General features: G+C 41.7%; 1 protein-coding gene across 1 annotated transcript in view; it reads left to right on the top strand.

Annotated features, from left to right (window-relative positions):
• Positions 1–25,866, top strand: part of LOC136943502 (tectonic-1-like) — a 54,903-nt gene extending 29,037 nt beyond the window's left edge. The window contains exons 8-14 of the mRNA XM_067236851.1: positions 15,404–15,550; positions 15,984–16,109; positions 16,257–16,345; positions 16,872–17,009; positions 22,979–23,132; positions 24,490–24,621; positions 25,601–25,866. Of these exons, the coding sequence (XP_067092952.1) occupies positions 15,404–15,550; positions 15,984–16,109; positions 16,257–16,345; positions 16,872–17,009; positions 22,979–23,132; positions 24,490–24,621; positions 25,601–25,747 (933 nt within the window). The 3' untranslated portion in view covers positions 25,748–25,866. The remainder of the gene's footprint in view (positions 1–15,403; positions 15,551–15,983; positions 16,110–16,256; positions 16,346–16,871; positions 17,010–22,978; positions 23,133–24,489; positions 24,622–25,600) is intronic.
• Positions 25,867–27,953: the final 2,087 nt, after the last annotated feature.

Genomic DNA, 27,953 nt, shown 5'->3' with positions numbered 1-27,953 from the left:
ACAGACTGTGAGATCGAGGTTCTAACAATAACGGGGAGGCGAGAAAATGTGTCCTGTTTGTCGGTGTGTCATCAAGCATTAGCAACATAAGAAAGTCAGCGGAGTAAACTGTCAGGCGCATGCACCCTTTTTTTTTTACCTGTAGCAATTTGAGATTTAGCTAAATATAAAGTGCATTACAAATACAATTATTATTATTATTAAAGGACCGTAAATGCTGTGGGTTCGGAGAACCGGACCATGGCAGAAATTAAGAAGAAATGGTACTATGTAAAACTCGTAATTGGTGGCGCATCGTAACAGCATGATTTCCTGAGTGAATTTGTCGTTCGTTTGACACCCTCAAATTTGACATAAGTTATTAAGTGGTGGCGGATTAAATAGTAGCCTATATAGAGCTAGCATTTCCCGTTTGGGTTTTGGCATTTTGATGTGATAATCCACATTAATGAAAAAAATCATGAAAATGTGATTTGAATAGTCATAGACGTATGACAGTAAGTGGAAACTTTATTTTGTAATGTTTGGCGAGTTTCGGCACTTTTCAGTTAGAATTCGCCATGTTACAGAGCCAGACAAGACTTTGCGGACGGTCCGCACATTCTCACGTCTGCTCAAAGGTTTCTGTGACGGCCCGCACATTCTCACGTCAAGTAAGTCTTTATACATCACACCGTGTGCGTGAAAACCAGCGTAGGCAAGCTTTTTGTTTATACATGAGGCCCCTGGTTCTCAGCAGAGCTCAGAAGGTTGAGGTCAGAGAAGGAGGAAGCATTTAGGAGTGGGGATAGAGACAGATTCAAGGACTCGAAGAACAGCAGGGCTCAACATTAAAAAAAATTGGCACTGGCCCCACCGGGCCAATGGGTTTGAAACTTACTGGCCCCAAGACAATTTTTACTGGCCCCCCCTCCAAAAGTTGTAATTTATCATTGTTACAACAAAACCAAAGACTTCTAAGTTGTGTTATTCTGTTAACATGTTTAGCCATTTATTAAACACATCCTGGATATAAAAAGAACAATTCTCACAGATCACATTTCTAGTGATAAAAAATAAAAAGGTAATAGTCAGCCAAACAATTGACTTTTAACCTCAAACATGACGTGCTCTCTTCCCTGCTGACAGCCATCTCTGCACAGCTTTGTCAGGCTGAAACTGAAACCTCTGGTCCCTCAATGCTAATATATAAAAGCTTCCATAGCATTTCATCAGTATGATACTAAGTACCCAAGTCGACACCATTCTTCTGCTGCAGTTCAATAGGCTGGGGGAACGAGGTATGATCCAGACCATGACGTTCGTCTATAACTGCACCTCCCATGAGACGACTGTACTGAACGGCTGGCCCGTCTTAATTATGTGATATGCCGTTGTTATAAGTCGTGCAATAACACGATGGGCATCTACATTTTACATGACCAGCATGGTCAACGGCCTGGAAGATGGATTGTCAACCATCCGCTTAGCTGTCACGCAAACCAGGTGCTGTCTGCTAGCATGGCTGGTCAGGGATTGTTTTCGAAAATTGTCGATGCCTGTGTAAAAAGATCCACTTTTGTCTGCTTTAGACGGGAACATACGATAGACGACACAGTGCATCTTCGTTCCAGAAAAAAAATTGCTTCCGTTTGAGCTCGTAGCTCTACTTTGCTGCCATCTTAACTTTATTGTCTTGCGCCAGTTGTTAAAAAATTTATCGAGAATAGATAATTACAATTTGACAACCACTCGTCACTCACTACTGAACTCTTGATTTGCCAACTGTGCGCCCCACAAGCTGAAGTTATTTATGCATTTAGCAAAACATATGAAGGATGTTAACTTTTACAATGCAAATTTTGTTTTCAATCAATAATTTGCAGTGGCCCGATCGGGCCAGTGAGTTGCTAGTTTAACTGTCCCGACGTTACTTTTTACTGGCCTCGGGCCATCGGGCATTCGTTATTGTCGAGCCCTGAACAGGTTTAGCAAGGCGGTGAGAGAGGCTAAACGACTGTACTCAGAGAGACTGAAGCGTCAGTTCTCTGCTAACGACTCTGCTTCTGTCTGGAGAGGGCTCAGGCAGATTACCAACTACAAACCCAGAGCCCCCCCACTCCACTAACGACTCCCACCTGGCCAACGACCTGAACAAGTTCTACTGTAGATTTGAAAGACAATTGGACAGTCCTGAACTACCCCATGAGGCCTCCTCCCTCCCCCCCTCTACAGTGACGACTCTCTCCATTCAGGAGGGTGAAGTTAACAGACTTTTCAAGAGGCAGAACCTCCGCAAAGTAGCTGGGCCGGACTCTGTCTCTCCAGCCACCCTCAAGCACTGCGCTGACCAGCTGTCTCCGGTGTTTACCAACATCTTTAACACCTCCCTGGAGACATGCCATGTGCCAGGCTGCCTCAAGTCCTCCACCATCATCCTTGTGCCCAAAAAGCCAAGGCCAACAGGACTCAACCCGTCGCCCTGACCTGTGGTAATGAAGTATTTTGAGCGCCTTGCTGGCACACCTAAAATCCATCACAGACCCTCTACTGGACCCCCTGCAGTTTGCCTACAGAACCAACAGATCTGTGGATGACGCCGTTAACATGTCCCTCCACTTCACCCTACAGCACCTGGACTCCCCAGCATCCTACGCCAGTATCCTGTTTGTGGACTTCAGCTCTGCCTTCAATACCATCATCCCCACCCTGCTTCAGGACAAGCTCTCCCAGCTGAATGTGCCCGACTCCACCTGCAGGTGGATCACAGACTTCCTGTCTGACAGGAAGCAGTGCATTAAGCTGGGAACACAAGTCTCTGACTCCCGGTCCATCAGCAACGGATCTCCTCAGGGCTGCGTCCTTTCCCCTCTGCTCTTCTCCCTGTACACCAACAGTTGCACCTCCAGTCATCCGTCTGTCAAACTTCTGAAGTTCGCGGACGACACCACCCTCATTGGGCTCATCTCTAATGGGGACGAGTCTTGATTACAGGTGGGAAGCTGACAACCTGGTGACCTGGTTGTAGCCAGAAAAACGTACTCTTAAGACAGTGGAGATGGTTGTGGACTTCAGGAAGAATACAGCCCCACTCACCCCCATCACCCTGTGCGACTCCCCAGTCAACACTGTTAGGCCGTAAGGTGAACCCTGTTATCGTTTCATCCTGCTCCACAGTCTGGCATATACACAATCTTTAGCTCATAAAAAAGAATGAGTCGTGCTAAGCTGCCTTGCTACTGAAAGGCAGAAGCCTTTGCATTCTAACCAAAGTGCCAAGACAGATCAAATTAAAGTTCCGGATGCATGTGTGTACTGTGAGAAGAAGCATGTATTGGAAAACTGTGAAAAGCTCAAGAAACAGACACACAAAGACAAGATTGAATTTTTGAAACAAAGGATATTGCTTTGGTTGCCTTACACAAGGTCACTTAAGTAAGGATTGTACAAGTAGGCTGACATGCCAGGTATGCTCGCTGAAACATCCAAGCATTCTGCACGTACAGAAACAGGAAAAGGCCAAAGAAGGAAAGAACAGCACAAGCGAGGCTCAGATCACGAGTGCTGTAGGACAGGAGATGTGTGGATACACAGGAGCCGGAAACGGAGAATGTGTTTTAGCCATTGTTCCTGTAAGACTCAAGTCCAAGAAACGCACACGGACAGTGTGCCTTTCTTCTTTTCTCTCATTTCCAACATCAACAGCCTGAAATTCCTGTAAAGAAGGAGAACATCCCTCAGCAGATGGACCTGCAGAGATGGACTTGCCTTGAGGAGGTACGCCTTCCGAGTATCAAAGCTGAGATAGGCCTGCTGATAGGTGCTAATGCTCACAAGGCAACAGAGCCTTGGCAGGTTATCAATAGTCAAGATGATGGTCCATATGCAGTCAGGACAGCGATTGGATGGATAGTAAATGGTCCCATCAAGAATGAAGATGAACCTCAACACAGTGAAGTGTCACTGCAAACAGGATATCCGTGGCAGGCATCGAAGAGATGTTAACACAGCACTTCAATTCTGACTTCTCGGAGCGCAGCTGTGAAGACAAAACATAGATGTCTCTTGATGATAGAAAGTTCATGCAAGATGTGGAACAATCTGTTAAGCTGATTGATGGACATTACTGTATTGGATTACCCTTTAACCCTCGTGCTGCCTTCGGGTCACATGACCCAAAGGTTCATAACGAACCATCGTTGTGTTTACCCAATTTTACCCAATACAAAAACAAATAAAAATAATTTTCTTTTAACATTCGCAATGTGGGGGGTCTGAGACAGCCCAACGGTTAAAAGAAAATGCTTAACTTTGTTTTTGTATGCGGTAAAGTTGTCGCAATACGACGGTGGGTCACAATGACTGATGGGTCAGAATGACCCGAAGATAACACAAGGGTTAAGGACAGGTCCATGAAGATTCCCAACAATCGCAAACTGGCAGAACAGAGAGCAATCAGCCTAAAAAAGAAACTCATCAAGAACAAAGAATTCTGCGTTGACTACCAGGCCCTCATGCACGACATTATAGCAAAGGGCTATGCAGAGAAGGTGCCTGCGGAAAGCTGTCAGTGTAGGGAGGGAGAGGTTTGGTACATCCCGCACCATGGGGTGTACCATCCCAAAAAGAAGAAAATCAGGGTCATCTTTGATTGCAGTGCGACTTACCAGGGAGTTTCACTGAACAACCAGTTACTCCAGGGCCCGGATCTCACCAATACCTTGATTGGAGTATTGACAAGGTTTAGAGAGGAGCCAGTGGCAATGATGGCTGATATAAAGGCAATGTTTTATAAGGTCAGGGTACCAGCCAAGGACTCTGACTTCCTCCGTTTCCTCTGGTGGCCAGAAGGAGACTTGACAGGAGAACTGAAGGAGTACAGGTGTGAAACTTACTAGCCTCATAAAGAATGAATGATTCATGATCCACATTTCCTTTGTAAAGACATATCTGAGTAGCCTGTCAGACCTGACATACCAAGAACCATGGATGACGACGACGGTGAAGTCAGAAGGACAGCACTCGTTAGTCTCATCAGTACAGCCCAGGTTGAAGCCATGAAGAAGCTGGTGGAATACTACTCTGATTGGCACAAGCTGAAGAAGGCTGTTGCATGGATGTTGCATGTGAAAGATCTACTCCACCACTTTGCTGTGAAAAGAAGGGAATATGAAATCAAGGTTGATCAGACAGAAACTGATCAAGACAAACGGAACTTGAAAGTACAAGAAGAAATGAAGAAACTAAGACAGACCGTGGATAAGAAGGCTTTGTCTGTACAAGATTTAAAAGATGCAGAACTTGTGCTGATACGGTTCAGTCATATGGAAGCAAATCGTTACCAAAATTCAAATGCAAATGCATTTCCAGAAATGCATTTGCATTTTAAGAATGTGGCTGCATTATTTGACTCATAAATGAAATTAGTAATCAATCATCCTATTTGCATTTTAATTTTCTTCTTCAAGTGCTCAATCTTTCACTTAATTAAAATGAAAAAGAAATACACATTTGAGATTTAATTTTCAAAATATGCCCCAGCAAATGGATACCCAGAAATGCATTTTCATTTAAGAACGTGGCTGCAAAATCGTGACCACAATTCAAATGCATTTCCAGAAATGCATTTTAATTTTCAAGAACGTGGCTGCAAAATCGTGACCACAATTCAAATTCAAATGCGTTTCCAGAAATGCATTTTCATTTTAAGAACGTGGCTGCAAAATCGTGACCACAATTCAAATTCAAATGCATTTCCAGAAATGCATTTGCATTTTAAGAATGTGGCTACATTATTTGACTCATAAATGAAATTAGTAATCAATCATCCTATTTGCATTTTAATTTTCTTCTTCAAGTGCTCAATCTTTCACTTAATTAAAATGAAAAAGAAATACACATTTGAGATTTAATTTTCAAAATATGCCCCAGCAAATAGATACCAAAATTCAATTTGAAATGTAAAATTTGAAAATTCAAATGCATTTCCAGAAATGCATTTTCATTTAAGAACATGGCTGCAAAATCGTGACCACAATTCAAATTCAAATGCATTTGCAGAAATGCATTTTCATTTTCAAGAACGTGGCTGCAAAATCGTGACCACAATTCAAATTCAAATGCATTTGCAGAAATGCAAAATGAACGAAAAAGCATTGTGAGCGCCGCAGCAGAGTGACGTCAGTAGCCGCTCTTCTTCAGCTCCCTGCTGACCGAGCTACCCATCTTGTTCGGTAGGGGGCGGTGTGCACATCTGTATTGCATTACATTGCAAATGTGCTGGGAAATGTATTGAATTGCCGGGTCTTTAGAGCAGCGTTCCCCAACCGGTGCCCACCGGTCCGCGGACCGGTACTGGTCCGTGGGTCATTTCGTACCGGGCCGCACAAAAAAGAATTAATAACATTATTTCCTTTTAATTGATTATCAGTCTGAAATACGTTTTATTCTGAAAAATGACCTGATTCTTTCCTTCTCCGCGGGCCTTTTCCCCTGAGCAAAAATGCTCTGCAAAGACTTGTGTTTACTAATTTTTTAGCAAGTTTGTGGGCTTTATGGAGCAGTATCATGCGCGTCTCTTCCTCTTGACACATGACAAGTGATAGTTACCACTCAATGGAGCCTGTTTGAGACAACAACTCTATTGGTGTTTTGGATGAAGGCTATCCTGAGATCGCCATTAAAGCACTGAAAACCCTGCTTCCATTTCCAACATCAAGCGGGATTTTCTGCCGTGACAGCAATCAAAAAAATTATGGAATAGGCCTAAACTGGATATAAGGAACGCACTTCGGGTGTCACTGTCGTAGCTTATAGTCACACACAACAGTGGGACTGACACATCGAAAGCTAGCTAGTAACAATTTAACGAGGAGTCAGGTGGCTGAGCGGTGAGGGAATCGGGCTAGTAATCCGAAGGTTGCCAGTTCGATTCCCGGTCATGCCAACTGACGTTATGTCCTTGGGCAAGGCACTTCACCCTGCTTGCCTCGGGGGAATGTCCCTGTACTTACTGTAAGTCGCTCTGGATAAGAGCGTCTGCTAAATGACTAAATGTAAATGTAAATAACAATGGAAAACCAGGCTAAGAAACTTAAAGATGGGGCTGAAAAATTAAGAGACAAAAATACATCACATTCACTAGACATGGTTTTGTCAATTGAAAAAACGGCTGTTTATTTGACATAAAACTCGCTCAAATCACCTAAACTATTTTTCTCCGCGCGCTCGCATTAGGTGTGGAAGTCACTAACTAGGATCACATCAAACCCAGAATGTGCATGCATTAGCAGCGCAAATTAGCTGTGGCGCAAAAAAGGTTGGGGACCGCTGCTTTAGAGGACGCATCACAGATCATGGCGCTCACTCAAATTGTGCAAACACTGTTAGAATTAGCTGAGCAGGTAGAATCTAATAATATATCTGAGTCTGATGCCCGTGACCGAGTAGAACAAGTCATAGAGAGCTTGGCTGCATACTCTGCCGTCACAGATTTACACATTAATAGTAGCTCTGCCACTGTTTTAGTCATTGTTTGACATCAAGTTGCTCAGTCTGTGATGCGTCCTCTAAAGACCCGGCAATTCGCAATGTAAAGCAATGCAGATGTGCACATCGCCCCCTACCGAACAAGATGGGTAGCTCGGTCAGCAGGGAGCTGAAGAAGAGCGGCTACTGACGTCACTCTGCTGCGCCGCTCACAATGCTTTTTCGTTCATTTTGCATTTCTGCAAATGCATATGAATTTGAATTGTGGTCACGATTTTGCAGCCACGTTCTTAAAATGAAAATGCATTTCTGGAAATGCATTTGAATTTGAATTTTGGTCACGATTTGCAGCCACGTTCTTGAAAATGAAAATGCATTTCTGGAAATGCATTTTCATTTTCATGCATTTGAATTTTCAAATTTTACATTTCAAATTGAATTTTGGTATCTATTTGCTGGGGCATATTTTGAAAATTAAATCTCAAATGTCTATTTCTTTTTCATTTTAATTAAGTGAAAGATTGAGCACTCTTGAAGAAGAAAATTAAAATGCAAATAACCAAAATTACCAAAATTAAAATGCATTTCCAGAAATGCATTTGCATTTGAATTTTGGTAACGATTTGCTTCCATACAGTCAAATGGAGATGTATCCAGAGGACTTGGCCTCACTGCAAAGTAAAGATTTACAAGTGAGGAAATCGAGTCAGCTCCGCCGGTTAGACCCAGTGCTGCATGAAAGTGTGATCAGAGTAGGTGGTAGGTTGAATAAGTCAGCCATGCCAGAAGAAGCCAGACGGCCAGCTGTGCTACACAAAAATCACCACATTGCAAACCTGATTCTGCAATGTTCATGGGTCAAATGGGTCATTGTGGAAGAAATCTGCTTATTGCAAAGGTCAGACAAAAATACTGGATGCCTGGATTGAACAGAGCTGCCCGCACAGTAACATCCAGATGCATCACATGTAGAAGGTTGCATGCCAAGCCTGCAGAACAGAAGATGGCAGACTTAGTTGAGGAACGCATACTGCCAGACAAACCTCCCTTTACACATGTGGGCGTAGACTATTTTGGACCCTTTGAGGTCAAAAGGGCACGCAGCATGGTGAAGAGGTATGGGGTTATGTTTACATGCCTCGCACTTAGAGCAGTCCACATAGAGGTGGCCCACTCTTTAGATACCTCATCATGCATAAATGCCATCAGAAGATTTGTCTGCAGAAGGGGACAAGTCTTTACTATGCGATCTGATAATGGCACCAATTTTATTGGAGCTGAAAGAGAGCTCAGAGAGGCACTTGAAGAGCTTGATCACTCCAAGGTAAAGGATGATCTAATGCAGAAAGGGATCAATTGGATCTTTAACACACCGACTGCTTCCCATCAAGGTGGAATATGGGAAAGACAGATTCGCACTGTCCGAAAGGTGTTGAACTCTGTGTTGAAACAGCAGGTGTTAGATGACGACGGCCTACACACCTTGTTGTGCGAAGTTGAAGCCATCATCAATGATCGTCCTCTGACTACTGCCTCAGATGATCCAAGCGACTTAGAAGTATTGACTCCAAATCATCTTCTGCTAATGAAGAAGCAGCCAGCGCTGTCACCTGGCGTCTTTAGCCGTGACGACACCTACTCACGCAGAAGATGGCGACAAATACAGTATATGGCCGACTTGTTTTGGTCAAGGTGGACGCAGGAGTACCTCCCGTTGCTGCAAGAACGCCAGAAGTGGCATGCTCTGAAGAGGAACTTCGTTCCGGGAGACCTTGTGCTCATCGTGGATAGTTCTGCCCCAAGAAACACATGGATGACTGGAAGAGTCAAGAAGACTTACCCTGACTCAAGAGGAGTTGTCCGGCGGGTTCAAGTCCTGACCAAGTCCAGCCTGTTGGACAGACCTATCAACAAGCTGTGTCTGTTGCAAGAAGCGGAATGATTCAGAAAAAGGACTGCTGATGTTTTAGGCCTCAGTGGAAAATGTTTGATTCATTCATTGAGTTAACATATACAGAAGATATTGAATTGGTATGGATATGGCTCTGGTTGTAAGTTTGTAATTGTTATGCATCCTGACTATACAATTAGGGGCCAGAATGTTAGAGCCATAAACAATATGTGTATTATTTCTGTAATAATATTATTTTATTACCTTGTTATCATAATGAATACCTCTGTAAATTAGAGACTTTTATTTTGACACGTTGTCGACCATGTGAAGAGAGCATGTTAGTTAGAAGGAACAGAGGCACGGAGGTACTCAGTTTTTTGACCGTGCTGCTTAACTGTGAAAGATTAGAGCCATTTATTTCATGTAAAGACAAGTTTACGTCAAGATAAAGAAATTGAAACCTTTTGAGCCTGCACGCGTCAAGTACTTTCCCCGAGTGCTTCAAGGAATGACACAGATAGTGGATCTGCTGCCATATCAGGCCTCTTCAACAAGGCCAAGAACTCCCATTGACATTCATTCACTTATTTAACTATTATAAGTCCATCTAATGGCAATTACAGTATGCATAAGCCACCTTATCTCAGTATCCGATTGCACTATGTTGACAACTCACGCTGCTCATTCTTATTCTTATTTTTCTATATATTTTATTTAATATTTAAATTGTTGTATTCTTAGATTGTTTAGCTCTTAGAAATAGTTAAACTTTTGTACTTTTACTTAATTTAAGATTCGTATATGTTTAGTGTTTTGCACCTCCCTGCCACAGTAAATTCTGTGTTTGTATAACATACATGGCGAATAAAATGAATTCTGATTCTAAATATTGGCAAACAACCAAAACTATTCCCCTGTGGTTTAAAGGAAGAGGGGAAACTGAACAGTGTTTTAACATTAACCAAATTATGCCAATACCAATGGCATTAGTTTTTTCACTCTATGGGTTAAATCAGAGCAAGAATGGTCAAAGTAAGGTTAAATGAAATAGATATTTAATAACATTTCAAATGAATGAAATCTATTACAAGGCAAACATGTTACAAAATTAAGGTTTTAAATCTTACCTACTCTACCATAATTATTGTAAATCAGAGAGAAGGCAAGAGGTGAGGAAGGAGAAGGAGTGTAGGACAGGAGATGAAGAATCCATATAACAATGCTTCACAATTGCCTTTATACCAAACTATTATCCATGGAACAACCAATCAGACCACATCTTGACCCTTACTTATCAACATATGATTAGCAATGTGACAGTAAGTTACACAATGAGGCATGAGACCCATCAGTGTTTCCTGCAGCACTTTTCAGAACCTGTTTTTCGTCCAGGTCCGCCCGCGGGCCCGAAACACTGCCCCCTCCTCCCCCAGTTACTACGCAGTAAATGTTAATAAATAAATGTTTTAGACTACTACACATGTTATACATCATTGGAAATCTACGATTCTTGTGCTTGTAGATATGTAAACCATTTCAAGATTGAGTCACAACAACAAGTTTAGTCAAGGTCTTTGTCCAGTCACCACTTTGTAAACAACACCAAAGCCAAATGTCTCTACTTACCCTCAAAGGTTCAGTGTCGTCCAGGGGGGTATTCGTCGTAGCTCGCTAAGCAGTTTAGCGAGCTAATTTTCAGGCTAAGATAAAAAACGCCCCTCTTTTTGGTTCGTGGAAGCAACTTTCGATAAATCACCATAGTAACATATCAATTAGCACTAACCTGCTCCAGAGCAGGCTAACGTAAGTGTAGCTGGATAAGCTTGCCACACCCCCGGAAAATAACATGGCAGCTCCCTTTTTGAGAGACCCAGTTGACCAAGGAGCTATATTTTAGTTCGATTAGCTTTCCATACCAATAGAGTTCTTCGCGATTGCCAAGATCCTTTATTTCACACGGATGAGTTCTTGTTTGAGCGATATCGATTCAGCCGACAAGGACTCATTTATTTGCAAGACCTTCTCGGGCCGTACATTGCAAATATCACACGCCGCAGCAAGCTTTATGCTTTATTATGAGCTTATTCTGCTGTATGTGAATATGTAACGCTATGTTTTACGAAATGTCTTGTCTTATCTGTTGTGCCTGTGCTTTTTATATGTTTCACTGTGGGAGAGTGGGAAACGATTCCTTTTTATGTCTTGACATGTGAAGAAATTGACAATAAAGCTACTTGAAACTTTAACTGTTCTTCAGACTGCATAGCCTTGAGGTTTTTTGCGTCAGGTAGGCTATAGGCTACATTTTTATACAGTATAGGCGATGCAGAAAACATTGGCAAAGCCGCAGCATGCGTTGCTGTAAGAAAAGTGTACTTGGCGCTTAACCAGCTGATGAATCAATTCATCATATTCCCTGGCCATGTCCCAGTCAATTAAATCAAAGAGGGATTTACACATAGGCCTACATGCACATATATAGTAGGCCTACATGATATAAGCGCAGTATATCCTCATGATTGTCTATGAATTCGTATCAATTAGATACTCTTTGGCCTTGTTTTTATCTAGCCTACTTATTCTGAAAGAGTTGAGATCATTATTTTCGCTAGCAAGATCTCATTCGATTATTAATTTCCATTAAGCCTATACCAGCAGGCACATTTAAAGAAATGTGATCTGATTGATTGGGGTAATGATGCACTTAAAATGAGCCTATACATTTCCCCAAAACTTTCGCATTTAGCTTATTGGCAATTTTTTGCCAAGCTGCTTGTCTTGCTCTGGCAGCGGTGGCGGTGTTTGACTTGGTCTAGAGACTCATTATAATAGTTTGCTCGGATGGCGAGAATAGCCTATCACCGCTCTCTCTTTCGTATTTTCCGCCATCATACCGTTAGAAAATCACGGTTTTGGTGATCGACCTTTCCTGCCTTTTGAAGTAGGACGTGCACGTGCAATTTCCCTGATAAGTTTAGCCTGATTGAAATTAACCACATGATTTGGATGCGGATCAGCCGTTGACGAGCCGATATTTGCTATTCTCACTCATCTCGCTAATGTGAACGGGCTAAAGGGACAATTGATTAACTTAGCTTCAACCCTTACGACGAACGGGGCCCAGGTATGCAAACAACACATCAAAACTTGGTCTGCGTACATTCCCAAGGGTTCAAAGTATCTAACCATGTAAAGTAATTCGTCCAAATACAATGTTTTACATTCATGAATAACCATTATCCTTTGTTTCATTATGCAAGTTAGCCGATGGAAGAAACAACTTATTCACATAAAAGTGTTCTTTTCTCCGGTTAGCAACGGAGTATTTACGATATGAAGGCATCAAAATGTCCATTGAACCCTCCCCTTTTGATTGACACCAAGATTGACCCAATAGGAGCTTCCATGCCCCGTTGACAGCCCTCTAAAGCCAACTAGGTCTGTGCGTCCTGCCCCCCCCCCCCACACACACACACACACACTCGTTCTAAACAAATTTCTCGAACTGGCTTTGACGGGCTCTGAAATTAGCTCGTTAGCCTTGTAGCTGAGAGTTATCTGAAAATGCTAATACCTCATTTGTATGTGTCTGTGGAGCCTTCAAAATAAAAGTCGATTGCGCAATATGGTTGACAGAATCAGTGTTCTTTGTGCGCCAATCCTGGGAATCAGATAAAGCACTCCAATGTGTTCATGCTTCAGTTTTTGTGTTTCAGTAATACTAATTAGGGATTTAGCTATTGTATATGATAGTTCTAAGTACCACCTTTCATTAGAGATAACAATTATGAAAAATAATACCTTTTTATCATGAGTATTTGACCTTGGTTACAAAGGGTCATTTTGGAGTCTCCAAAAGGCCCTTTTAGAAAACGCCTGGATGTACTCTTATAAAAACATGTGTCAAATATGAATATATTGTGGTATTATGTTTGACCTTTGATTTGAATTGGGTAAGGCTTCAACCTGTGGTCCAATTTAGTCTTCCAGCTAATACCTACCACCTCTAGGCCTCTTCAGGCCTCTGTTTTCCAAACAAAATCTAGGCGGAAATAGAAACTTTCACTTTCCTTGTGTTCAAGCTTCTATTACTCAACACTAGTAGGACTGACAGGGTCCTGACAACAGGGGAAATAACTTAAGAGTGTCAGCTTTCAAAAGAGACCATTTACATGCATGTACTCCAAATGGTTCAAGAACAGCTTTCAATTTACTTTGGGTATGCTGTTTAGGCATTTTCAGGCAAATTTAACAGGATTATGAAAAGGTTAAGGCGGCCGCCTAAGCACCACACCTGCCGCCTTAACTACGTTGTCAAAAAAACAGCGATATCCGCCGTGTTACTCTGTCCTGTTTTCTCCCTTCCATTCCAAAACGCCAGTCTCCCTTCTCTGCAGAACGCATTAGTCTATCGCTCAAACTATCCCCCCGCATTAGTCTATCGCACAAACTAGCAACTAGCAACTCCAGATTTGAGCATATGAGAGGTGGGGGAAGGCCTTATATTGTAATCGTAAAATAAATAAATAAAATATATATATATAGATATCAAATATAAAATGTCTGATTACAAAAATATATTATATATTTCTTACAAATTCTCGTTTTTCATACCACTGCTTTTTTCAGTGTTTTTTTCAAGAGTTTTGTCCCATTCCTTCTACCAGTGGGTGTGGCTACGATGGTGTAAATTCGTTCTTGTATATGACGCTGCACTCCAGGCGTCCAACACAGAACGGAGACCCTCTGTATTTCCTGATACAGATGTACTGCATGAATGTATAAGTGTACAAATATGGCTATATATTGTGCCATGATCATCATTGTTTTCTGTACATGTGGATGTTATTGAAAGTGAGGTTACAACAATGTACCTTCTAAGCATAGATTATGCTTTGTACTACCTAGTTTGTCGTTCTGTTTACTACCTAAAGTTACCCAGTAATATCTGCAACATAAGTGCCCATTGTACACTAAGTACACAAAACAGTGACCGCTATTTTATTTACGGTTACTCTTCAATATTAATAAGACTTTATTTATATAGCACATTTCATACAAGAATTGCAGCTCAAGGTGCTTTACATAAAATCAATAATACAAGTGATAAAAGTAATAAAACCCTTCTGAACACAGGCCGCAGTCTTTGCGAGAATCCAAAACACATAAGCCGCAGTCTTTGCGGTATCTCGAGCCACAGTCTTTGTGGTTTCCCAATATAAACATATAAACAAGCCGCAGTCTTTGCGGTGTCCCGAGCTACAGTCTTTCCCAATATAAATAAAATGTTACACAATCAATAAAAGCAATAGTACAAGTCAAATATAATATTTTTAATTGATTCCTCTCGTGTCTGAGTTCCTATTTGAAGCCATGTACCAATTGTAGCTCTGGCTCTCATCAGACTCTATAAGCTGTCCAATTGCAAACTTGGACCCTATCTAATGCAGTTGGCGCCTGGATGGGGAATTGGCAGGCAGAGATGAATGTTTTGTGGGTGTGACTTTTTTTTCTGTGTCATCACCATTCATAGCTATACTACCAATGTGTTTATGATTAAATTGTGTAGTGGAGCACAAAATTGTTTACAAAAGCACAACATTCTTCATAGATCTAGCCTCTTAATCTTGCTCTCAAAGTGCACCAGACTGACGCATTTAATGTTTAAATATACCAAAAAGTATTACGGGGGAGCATGCCCCCTGACTAGATTTTCCAGGTTGTCACCTCAAATTTCCCCTAAAAGTAACAATTAAATGTTTTGGGGTTGTACTATTCTTTATTTTACTGTTGATGCAACATCTCATTTAAAATCCGAAAGAAAATACAATAACAACTTTGGGAATAAGTAGAACAAGTTTTAAAATTGTAGGTTAGCTACAGTAATTGTTGTTGATGGCTTGTTGCCCGAAAGCATACTCACTGTTGTAGATTGTTGAGTCTACCTTTGAAAAGCTAAATGGTTAGTGTGTGTTTCAGCAAAAAAAAAAAATTTTAGATGCTTTCTTTGTCCATCGAAAAATATACTTCTGTCTGCTGCAGATCGTTGCTGTTGAGATTGCATCCATCACCTACCAGTCGTTGGAAGGTACTCTATCTCCACTGCAGCTCACTAGTGACCAGAGCCATGACCCAGTTCTGCTCATCCAAGGGGTAGAGCCAGCAGTGTGTATGAACGTGGTGCTCCAGGTATAGCGCAAGTAAAACATCTGTTTGATTTACAAAGAAATGTATGCTTAACCCTTGTGTTATCTTCGGGTCATTCTGACCCATCAGTCATTGTGACCCACCGTCGTATTGCGACAACTTTAAAATTGGGTAAACACAACGATGGTTCGTTATGAACCTTTGGGTCATGTGACCCGAAGGCAGCACAAAGGTTAAGAAACCGGGGTTTCCCACAGCACTTTGCAGCTAAGGCAGCAGCTTATACACGCCTGCCGCCTTAACTACGTCATCAAAAACGTTTTTTCAGTATTTCTTTTTTTTTATAGCGATATCCGTCGTGTTACTCTGTCCTGTTTTCTCCCTTTCATTCCAAACGCCAGTCTCCCTTCTTTGCAGAACGCATTAGTCTATCGCACAAACTGGCCAGTGTTTTTATGTTATTTTCTGCTTACAGGTTGACTATTTGGTCTTATACAATGAGGCTGGTGAAATTCTGAACCTGTCTGTGGCACTGATTCTTGGAAACCTAAATGCAGAAATGATGGCAATGAACCAGGAGTTTCGGATTAAGTTTGTCCAGGTATTTCTTTATTGTGTAAAAACCACTGTCTGGCTCAGTTTTTTAAGATATGCTGTTAAGTGGGGATTTCATTGCCAGAAACAATTGCACTGAATTGAGATGTGGGAGTGTGACGCATGAATGTATATCTGTAATTTCCCCTGACAGAAAAATGCTGAGAAGGTGTCTGTCCAGTACAGTGGGAATCCAGGGTACGTGTTGGGGCTTGCGTTAGTGTCGGGATCAAGAACAGTGGAATATCCTTTTTCTATTTTCCAAACTCCTTAATTTCTGTATGTCACAGACTTCAGTAAATCATTGGTTGGAAAAGATCTGCAATCATTTGATCCTTGAAATCTTTTGCTCTTTTTATATACTATATGTTTGCACACCATTTGAAAAAATATGTGGTTTCACCACAAACTGTCTTACCATTGGTCCATCGTTCAACTTGCATGTAGATGGTAGAAAGAATGCATAATTCATTTGTTATTTGTTAACAGCATTCAAGTTTAGAAAATGGCTGATGTTACCCTATGCCACTAAAGTTATCTTCTCCTGACACCACCATGAACTGCATCACCTACCTTGAAGCAAACAGATTCATAGGCAAATCTTGCAGTATTCAAACCCATTTTTTATCCAAAACAGACCTTTGATGTCAACAGTAAGCAATGAATGATTAATTTAACGGGTCTCTTGGTAACTTGGTATGTGTTATTGCCTAGTAAAAGTGTATCTGTTCTGTTTATTGAAAAATATGTTCTTAACGGTTATGCTCACTGGAATAGTTCAGAGTTCAGATCCCAAGGGAAACATTACCCTTTTCAAAGGTACTGAATTGGAGGACTGTCTCAGAGGGCCACATCAACGCTCCCCTGTCTTATTTGGAGTTAATATGTTATCTGGCTGCACATTAAGGTACAAACAAAGAAATACATGCAAATGCCGAATTTATGAAGCTTACAACACAAGCCTATTTGAAAGAGCCCTGGAGTGCACAATTTACAGACCTTGGTCCATGTGCACACAAGTCAGGAAAGTTGATACAGATCTCACATGCCACACCTTGTATTTCTCACGCTGAGAAGTAAGGGATAACTTGTCCCGCTATATAAAATTAATGGACAAGGTGCAGGCATATGGAGGGAAGTTTTCTGCCGAGTTTCTAACTGTCTCGAGTTATACATAGTTAAATGCCACCTACCAGCCAATCAGAAACACCAGCACCCACCCAAATGTTAGTCAATGGACCTCTTTGAATTCTAATTGTGCACCCCTGACCTAGCCTATGCAATATTATGTGTGTCAGTGTAAAAGTCAAACTTGCCCTGATTAGACCCACTGGCAAATGATGAACAACCAGTTGCGAGTCTTAAAGACAGGGTAGATAAGTTTTGCAAAACATGCAATATTGGCTTGAGTTTGAAGTACAAACTCAAGGCAAGTACCGTATTTTTCTAAAACAAAGTCCCGGTTTATACCCCGATTTAATTTTTTTCTTGTGGTGGTGAGGCTTATATTTCGAAGTGGCTTATAGAACGTTTTTATAACAAAACAGGCTTCAAAATTTACTAATGAGAAGGTTAACAAGTAACAGGGTAGCATTGCTACGAGTATTATGCTAGCTAACTTAGCCCGGAAGCTAACTAAAGCTAGCTAGCTACCGTTTCAGAAAAATAACTTGCGCTTTGGGGGCCGTCGAAAATATGTAGAACTCACGCGTCTAAAGGTAAATATTAGTTCATTCCCGGGCAATAGAAAACATTACGCACTTACTTTCGTTTCCGAAGTGTTTTGCAACGGCATGCTGTCAGATCGCCTATACTCGTACATTGCTTGGTATCATTGTTCCCGTATCAAGTGCGGCATATATTCCAGTGTGGTTTATACTCAGATTTACAAACACAAAGCTCCCATTCTGGTGGGGTGCGGTTTATAGAAAATGCGGCTTATTTTCCGAAAATAGGGTATTCATCTCAAAATATCTCACCCCCTCCCTTCAAAGCCAACTGCCAAGAGGAAGGTAGTCAGGTAAAAACTCTGTCCTTCAGTACGAATGCCGTCCAATCATTGCATTTGTTCCAAATGGTTGTGTTTATTACAGTCATGTGACGGTCACAAATATAACGGTTTTATTTTATTTCACTGTCAGAGCATTTTATTTATTGATATCTATCAGGATGTGTTTATTTCAACATATATGACAAAGGGCCTCTCAAAAACAATACCTATCCTGCCTTTAACAGCATCCATTATCCCGCAGACCGGATAATTGCACTTCGCAGTTAGCAAAATGACATTGAAATGCAATGGGCATAGATTGGCATTTATCTGGTGCAAAGTCAGTGAGGGTGTGTTTGTCTTATTGATGGAATAAGTAAACGAGTTGGCAAAGGTGGATGGATAGAAAAGTATTTATTAGCCCTTTCAGAATTTCATTGTGTGCTGTACAGCAATCATCAGCTTCAGATCACAGTCAACCTTGAGCTAATGAGAGACGTGCAATCTTTTCAGGAAATTCTCTGGACTCGACAATAATGCTTTTCTGTTTGTGTGGAACAAGAAAACATTTTGGTCTGACAATTGTTTGCAAACAGTTTACATTTACATTTAGTCATTTAGCAGATTCTCTTATCCAAAGCGACTTACAGTAAGTACAGGGACATTCCCCGAGGCAAGTAGGGTAAATTGCCTTGCCCAAGGACACAACGTCATTTTGCACAGCCAGGAATCGAATCGGCAACCTTTTGATTACTAGCCCGATTCCCTAACCGTTCAGCCACCTGACTCCAGTCCCGGAGAATTCAGTTCCCCTGTTTCCCCTTCAGCGCGCTTGTGCGAAATCATGACGTTTTCTCCTGTTGCTAGCTTGAGCTGATAGAATGTGATTTAGCATCAGCAAACAGTAAATTTCTTCAGTTGATTGTTAGTTAATTTGCAAGTACAGGTTTTAAAGTATAGAATGTATTGTTTTCAGAGGTTTTATTGCTCAATCGTTAGTCAGATGTACATGCTATTTCTACCTTTAGCCCTGTTTTCAGAGTCCTTGTGTTAGAGGTAATGCTTCCAGTGTAGCCTAATTGGTGGCCAAGCCGCGAAGCGGTGCAGCCACCTCAAGTGTTTCTACCTTTTCTTATAATTATTAGGGGCCAAGCAGCGAAGCTGCTATTGTTATTGTTAGTTTTATTATTAGGATTCCTCCGTAAGGAGGAAACCTATTGTTATTGTTAGTTTTATTATTATTATTAGGATTCCTCCGTAAGGAGGAAACCTATTGTTATTGTTAGTTTTATTATTATTAGGATTCCTCCGTAAGGAGGAAACCTATTGTTATTGTTAGTTTTATTATTATTATTATTCTAGTTCCATGGGAGTCAATGGCAGCCCCTAGAACCCTTGGATAACTTTTTGTGAAATTTGGCACACTCATTAAGGACAGTTCCTTCTATACCTACACCAAGTTTCATGTATCCCATTAGACCACTCTAGCGCCACCAATGGGTCACAGTTGGACTTGTGTTTACACACGCAACTTTTGAACCGTATGACTGACTTTTCAAAAATGAGGTACCATTGGATTCCCTGGATCAAGACGAGTTCCGGTTATATAGATTTTCCGCTATTTCCGGTTGTATCAAAAACCTTTGAAAGCCTACTCCTCCTACAATTTTTGTCATATCTTCTTCAAAATGACCAGAGATGATCTTCAGACCAAGCCTCACAAAATGTATCCCATGGCGTTTTGATTTTCTAAACCGTTTGTCCGGTACAGCCAATCAAAATCAGCAAAAAAGTAACCAAACAGGAACTTGGGTCAAATCTCAGCAAATCTTTGAGATATCAACACGTAACTTGGTATGTCACAAGAAGACACTACAACATGTTACCATGTGCAAAGGCTATTTCATATCTCCAAAAATGGTTGATATAAAGCAAATCGAATTTATCGCTAACACTAAAATAATGCTTTACACATCCGCCGGTCAAAAACTGATACTTTGATTCAATCACAAGTTCATATGAAGACTCTTGAGAATGTTTAGTACACAAATCTGAGGAAAAGTTGACTGTAACATGAAAAGTCGATTTGTGGTGAATATTTGAAACATGCATGCTTGGCTAATTGCTAACGAAATTTCCAATGAAATGTCTCCCCTGCTCTTCAGCGCGCGTGTGCTCCACATTCTCACACACTCAGCCTTTCCCTTGACACACGCGCGGGCTTGGCGAGACGCATACACAACATTTCAGGCAATTGTGGGCTGACCAAGCCCCCACTCATTCCTTGGCTTGAAGTGAAGGCCCTTGTGGATCTTGATGGTAATGCATTTTAGAAAAAGTTCTCAAAATCCTGAAACATTGATAGTATAGGCCAGGAGTAACTACCACACCACAAATGACGCACCATTATCCATAGGTGGCGCAACGGCCAAGCCCCAATTGTCCATTTACAAAGTGATGCCATTCGCATCCCATTTGTCCCAAAATTCTGAAATTCATTAGATATGCCTTATTTCTCATGAGGAACAAAAAAGCCTCAATAACCTATAACGGCCGCCATATTGGATTTTTTTGTACAATAGATTTAGGAAACACGTTTTTTCTTTACTTCTCCTACAATTTTTGTCCAATCTTCCCCAGAATTGGCAGGTATCATCGTCAGAGCAACCCTCACTGAATTCTTCAACAGATTTTTGATTTTCGCAACCGTTTGTTAGTTACAGCCAATCAAATTCAGCAACTGATCCGGAAAAAGGGAAGTGAGGTCATATCTTAGTGAATCTTTGATGCATTGACTCCAAACTTGATGTATGGATTCATGACCCTGTTATTAAGAGGTCCGAAAAAGGTAGGGTCATTTGAGCTCTAGGGGGCGCTACAATAGGCAAAATTGTGTTTTGACCAATAACTGTTGATTTGTTTGTTGTATTTCAGTGATTCCTATGTCTCGTGATATCTTAGGAGATCCCATGTCTGGCACATGTTAATGCCTGATACCAGACGAATTGATGAGGCCGCCATTTTGAATGAATGAATAAAACGTTTTTTCCCTACTCCTACACAATGTATCCAATATTCACCAGATTTGGCACATATTATCTTCAGACCACAATCACCTTGACATGTCAAAATAGGACTGAATTACAGCTGTTGGGGCAACAATTTGGGCCAAATCTGACCACGCGTGCCACAGGAGAAATGGCTTACTTTTTGTATACAGTAACTGTACACAGCAATTCCCAGCGCTGAAAATGGCTCATTGGGATAAGACGGGCTCCTTTGAAGTGCAAGGTCGTAGGTTCGAATCCAGCCAAAGTCTCAAGCATGTCATGATACTGGTTTATCTGTTTAGTGATGCCAGGTATGCGACAGTAGCTGTCGAGCAGTATAATCATAATGGTCACGATAGTGTTTCATTCTCAGGGGATTTATACTCAGAGTCAGTTTTATTGTGCTTTGTCGATATATAGTGATGCTACATCTAGCCAGTGCATCGGATTTCTTGCATCATAACTTCTGAACAGATTTGTCATAAATCACAAGATTGGTCTCCTGATTCTAAGTGGCATACTAACTCGAAATATATCACACTGTCCCGTGTCTGCCATTTTGGGCGTCGGCCATTTGGAATTTTCATTAAAACAAACTCCTCGTTCGCCGTTGCTCCTATTTTCATGGACATGTAATCAAATCATTTTCAGACCACAATCACCTTGACATGTCAAAATAGGACTGAATTACAGCTTTTTATACTTGGGTCAAATCTGACAACGCTTCCCACAGGAGAAACTGCTTACTTTTTTTTATACAGTAACTGAACACAGCATTTCCCTGCAGTGAGAATAGCTCACTGGGATAAGACAGGTTCCTCTGAATTGCAAGGTCATAGGTTCGAACCCAGCCACAGTCATCAAGCATGTCATGATACTGGTTCATCTGTTTAGTGAAGCCAGGTATGCCACAGTAGCTGTCTAACAGTATAATGGTAATGATCATGTTTCATTCTCAGGGGATCTATACTCAAGAAGAGTCAGATTTATTGTGCTTTGTAGATGTGTCCTCTAACCTCTAGGGGGGCGATCCCGTGTCTGACGCATGTAAACTTGTGATACCAGCCGAATTGATGCCGCCATTTTGAATTAATAAAACGTTTTTGTCCTACTCCTCCTACAAAATGTATCAAATATTCACCAAATTTGGGACAGATTATCTTCAGACCACAATCACCTTGACATGTCAAAATAGGACTTGGGCCAACTCGGACAACCGCTTGCCACAGGAAAAACTGCTTATATTTTTACCCAGTAACTGAACTGTGATTTGCAGCACTGAGAAACGCTCACTAGGATAAGTTTGTGTCCTGGCAACGGCAACGTCAGAGGTTTGAATCCAGCCAAAGCCGACGAGCTTGTCATGTCTCTGATTCTCTGTTTAGCGAGACTGTAAGCCACTGCAAAGGAAGCCAGGTACACCGCAGTCGCTAGTTACCTGTAGTCAAGCTACAAGCTATAGTCAATGCAATCCTCACACAAACTATCAAAATGATTTTAGATTTTCGAAACCATTTGTCCGGTACAGCCAATCGAAATTGGCAGCAGAGCCGCCAAACAGAAAGTTGTGTCGTATCTCAGCAAATCTTTGATGGATTCACGCCAAACTTGCTGCATGTACTTGGAACACTCTTCTGAGGATGTCGAAAGTTTCTTCTGGGTCATCTGACCTGCTTGGCCACCCCATTGCTGCTTGCAGCTATAGTTTACTAATGTATCCCAATTAGAACTGAAAATGCCTAGTTCTTAAGAACATTCTCTTGTTCTCTTGTCATTTAGATGTTAGTTTAGACAGTCAAAAGACAGATCCATCTTTTTGTGTATTTTTCTTTTTAGGTTAGAGGAGACAGCAAACTGCTCTCAACTGTCAAAGGGCATACTGGGTGTGCTAAGGGGACAAGACTATCCTGAATATGTGGCCTCCTTTGGGAATTCCCAATCTCAAAATCCAATGGACTGGGTACCAATCGAGAACAGTAAAGCAAGTATGGTGAGCAACCTTTTAATAGTTTTGGCACACTCAATTAGCTAACTAGTCTAGCTACATAAAAAAAAATAAAAAAAATAATCAGTTTTCCGAATACACAAGTGTCAGTTAATGTATCTACCCAACTAAAACATTGGTTGCTTCCCAGAGACATCTGGAGTTCAGAATAGATGGGAAAAAGTTAATGTTTTGAGATTGACTGAGTTATATTATCCCAAATACTTCAAATACAAGGACAAATAGCGAGGGCTTGGAGCACATGGAATACTTTAACTAATGTATTAATTCTGCCATACAAAGCGATATCGGTCGCCAGCTGTGTAGGTTACTAAGCAATTGGCGTCGCAGAGCAACATTCCATTGCCCCCAGGCAACATCGCTCACCTGCCGTGTGTAGTGACCTTTACGTTCCTTATCGTCCATAGTCAAAATGTATTTGTCAGGTGTCGGCTGGTATAAATGGGCAAATAGGGCTCAGCCCTCTTTATCTTTTATAATAAAGTTGAGAATTTTTGTTAAAGGTTTGTTTAAAGTTTTGGTGGCACCTAGAGCAGCAACACCAAATAGTCACATGAAAAACTAAAAAGATCTAAATGGGCTTATTTTTTCCTGCCCAAACGCATCAGCTACCATTCATCTTCATAGTGTGTGTGACAGGCATTGAGGCACGCCCCATTGATTTGCTTCTAGTTTTGGCTAATTTAAATCAGCCCACACAGGCCGTTGACATTTTGACCAATGACAATGGACGTATAGACAGTACAGTCTAGTGGTGCTAGTGGTTACTGTGTATGATAGAGTGGGGAACGTGATCATTGACATGGTTGGTATTGGCTAAATTTTGAATGAGGTGGATTATTGACTTTTTCATCCATTTTCTGTGGAATAATAATTTGAAGTAAAGCGACTTGGTACACAACATCCAAACGTTCAAATTACACAAAATGACAAACAACATTTTACGTTTTGTGTAAGTTGGTTTGAAAGAAAGGACTGGTTAACGGCAAGTGTAGCTAAGAATTCACATGTCGGTTGAAACTTGTTTCATGTAATTCTGCATTTGCTGCAGCGGGAACTATTGATGAATATAGCCTATTATAGCGTACACTTTTGTAGCCCACCCACCCAATATCACCACCAGCCGTCACTGAATATAACATTACTGTAAGCTAAAACATAAAAACTGATCTCTGTTTCAATCAATAATCATAATCAACCATAATCAGTCACACTTAAAATACTGTTTCAGTCTTGTGGGTGGTTTGCCTTTTATGTTTTTCTATTTTTCTTTTGAAATGGTAACGTGCTATGTGTAAAACAATTTTTTTTAACACTCACAATTCTTTCTTTGGCTGTGTAGGAACAACATATTTGCAGTATCCCCCTGTCCTTTGATTTGGAGGTGAAATGGACCAGCTATGGATCCTTGATGAACCCTCAGGCTCAGATCGTGAGCGTCAAAGAAGTGATTCCTACAAACACCAGCAACTTGGTAAATAAGTATTTATTTGTGAAAGTCACAATATAACTTCCTCACTGAGCTACCTTACTGAAAATCTAGGGCAGCCTAGGGTGTTATTTTTCAGTAATTTTGCTAAGTTATTGTTTCATATAGAAAGAGCTTTCCTAAGAGGGACCTTTCACTCCTGGCCAATCAGTTCCCTTCAACTTAAAGTAACTGAATGCAGCAAAAAACATTATTAGTTGGTGTGTCCTATCAATAAAATATAATTCACTGACTGAAGCTCAATAAACCACTCTCAAACTTTAAATAAGCTGAAAAAAACCCTACATTAGTCGCATTAACATGTTGTCTTTTGTTTGATTTGTGTTGCCGATTTTATTGCATGTGCAGTTTCCCACAAGATTTTGTGAGACTGTGGTGGGTGGACCTACCATAAGACCCCCAATAAGAAAATGTGTATATTTAGTGTTGAATACACTTTAAGAGTAAGATTAGTGCCTAGATCTATGAAGAATTCAGAGGTTTGCAAACAGTATTGTGCTTTTTGTAAACAATGTTGTATTCTAGCAAACAATATGTCATAAACACATTGGTTGTATTTATATGAATGGTGATAACAGTAAAAAAATAAGTCACACCTTCAAAGCATGGTTAACCAGACAGAGTTTAACGCAGTTTATGGACAAAATCAACAAGAGCATGCATTTGAGCCATCCAAAACATGAAGCAAGCGTGGTTACTTCTGTTGAGCTAGTATATTTTTGGTTTATGTTTAGAAAAAAAATGGCTTACACAAAGAGCCAACATGCTTCTCAGATGCTGAAAATAGTGACGAATTCAGAGCAGCTGGTAATGACGTTAATTATGTAGCTAATCTTAGCTAGCTGCTACAGTGTAGGAAATTTAAGGGAAGCACTGATTTGATATCATCATTTGGCATTAGATCTTCATGGACAGAGGTTATTTGCATTAATTGAACATTTACCAATGAGCTTTTTGTCCACAGGCCTTACTCTTTGGAAGTAGCCGAGTCATTTACGTGACAAGTTCAGTGACCTTCATCCCTGTAGAAGCAGCCACACTTCCTGGTTATAAGGCCACTCCGACTTTTGACGCCAAGCTGCCCTATGACTTTTTCTTTCCCTTTGTGTAAACATGTTCACCAAAATTTGATTTTTTCAGTCATCTGCTATGCAGATACAACATGAATAATACCCAATGACTGTTTTAATGGATAATATTATTATTTCTTTGAATAAAGTAACATTGTTTTAATAATTAAGACAGAATTGTTTTATTTATTGGTATATAATTGAGACATCTTTTTTTATTCAATGCTCCACGCACTTGATAAGCGCAGCTAGTTCAGGCAGGGCAATCGGGCAGCGCGCGTCATCCGTCTGTCATTACCACACCTGTGTTAGCCAGCACAAGCCCATTGGGCCACGTCTGTTAAGACGGCATTAAAAGGCCGCGAGGATACGCACACACACGCACACACTCAGCCCATTTGTTGTATGATCAGTGCTGCTGCCAATGTTGTTTGTGTTCCTGCGTTGTCGGTTGTTGCTTTCGCCTGTGTTGCTATATCCGGCTCTCGCGATCCGGGGGTGGACTGTTTGTTGTTGGAGGAGTTTGCGGGAGGTTTCGGGCATTCAGCCGGATTCGCACCCTCTGACAACCACCCCGATGGCGGTTGCGACGATGCGGATAGCCAGGTCGGCGTAACTCGCGTCGGCTCAAAGATCGCCTACCATCAAGGGCTGGCCGGTCCAACGCATCCTGGACTCCATGTACGTCATGGTCGTGTCTCTTCCCTTGGGTGTAATCATGAGGAACTGTACGTTTCGTGGAGTGCAGCGAGGCCGCTCCTTTCTCTTTCCTTCTCTTCCCGAACGGCGCCCGCTAAGAGGGCTCTGGTCCAGGGAGGAAGACCCGGTGCGGTTGGCCCCTCTGGACGTCAAGGTCTCTGCCGGACATGAGTGCTCGACTCGTCATGCTGGAGGATGGGTCAACTACGGCGGTGGATCCACCGATCCCCGGTACTGCTTCAGAGGCGCTCCCGTGGCCTTCGACTTCACATTGACTTCAGGTGAGGACTGACGTGGTCCCGGGTCTTAGGGCACCACCGGCTGGAAATCTGGAATGGCGTACCGGAATGAGAGGGTTTGTGTATCTTTGGCTTTTTAAATCGATTGTATTGTTTGATTGCCATGGCATTCAGAAGTATACACTGTGCAGTCGGAATCGATATCGGAAATGTATGAGCCGGTGCTTTACGTAACGGCTTGTCAATATGTTCATTGTCATTCTCATTTATTTCAGGGACAATGCACACTGATCAACAGCAAAACTGTAAGTGCGCCGGAGTTAGCCAGAGTGGCTAATGTTTGTCTGCTGTCCCGGACAGATATTTAAAGGCAGCCAAAAATTACGAAATGTCAAATACCATCATAAGTCACGGGTAACACCAGCGTCTAGTAGGCCTAGCGTTGCTAGCTACGAGTGTTATGCTAGGTACTTGCCCGGAAGGAACAAAGCTAGCTAGCTAGCTAGCTACGGTTTTGGGAATAACTCATGCTGTGGGAGCGTTGGGATATTCAGACTCACGCATCTAAGTTATGCCGAGTGTGGCAATGCAAAATCGAGTGTAATTGACGTGTGATGGGCCGTCAGAGTGATCCTACGTTGTTGGCTAGTAGTGGGTTGATACTAACGTGTGGGTACTGTTGCCATCATCGCATGAAGGGACGTCTATCTGCATTACATGCTTGGACACATTCAATATTATCAGTTATGACTGCGTCATTTAGCAGACGCTTTCATTCAAAGTAATTGTATTTCGATTCACAGCGAGTACAATAGTTAATCAGTTACGACTTACCAACGAGTGCAACAGTCCCTCTTAGTGTCATCTTGTTCTGGAGGAAATGGACTAAACTCTAGCATTCACATCTCAAGCAGACAGCTATTTCTCAGCCTGCCTGCAGGTCAACGACCCCTGGTCCGTGCTTCTGCTGCATGCCTCTCAGTGGCACCTAATCGGCGTCAGTGGGGCGGCATCTGTAGCCTACTCTCGGTAGAGTTGGTGTTTGGCTGCCGCAGCGGCCTGCGCACATCGACACGCTGTCGGTGGCTCCGTGTTGGATCCTGGTAATGAGCACCAGTCGGCATCGTGCACCTGCTGGACAATTTGGTAGTGGATGTTCCGTCGTCTCCGCTCGCGCTGCATCTCGGTGTTCGGACGCGTTCCATTGCGGGGACATTTAGCTGTCCTTTGAGTAGACCGTAGGCCCTCGTTACCCTCGGATACCTGGAGCGCGTCCTCAGCGTCGTGAGGGCCGCTTCGGGCACCTCTC

The sequence above is a fragment of the Osmerus mordax genome, chromosome 1 (genome assembly GCF_038355195.1).
Source record: "Osmerus mordax isolate fOsmMor3 chromosome 1, fOsmMor3.pri, whole genome shotgun sequence".
NCBI lineage: Eukaryota > Metazoa > Chordata > Actinopteri > Osmeriformes > Osmeridae > Osmerus > Osmerus mordax.
This window is presented reverse-complemented; position numbering and strand designations above follow the sequence as displayed.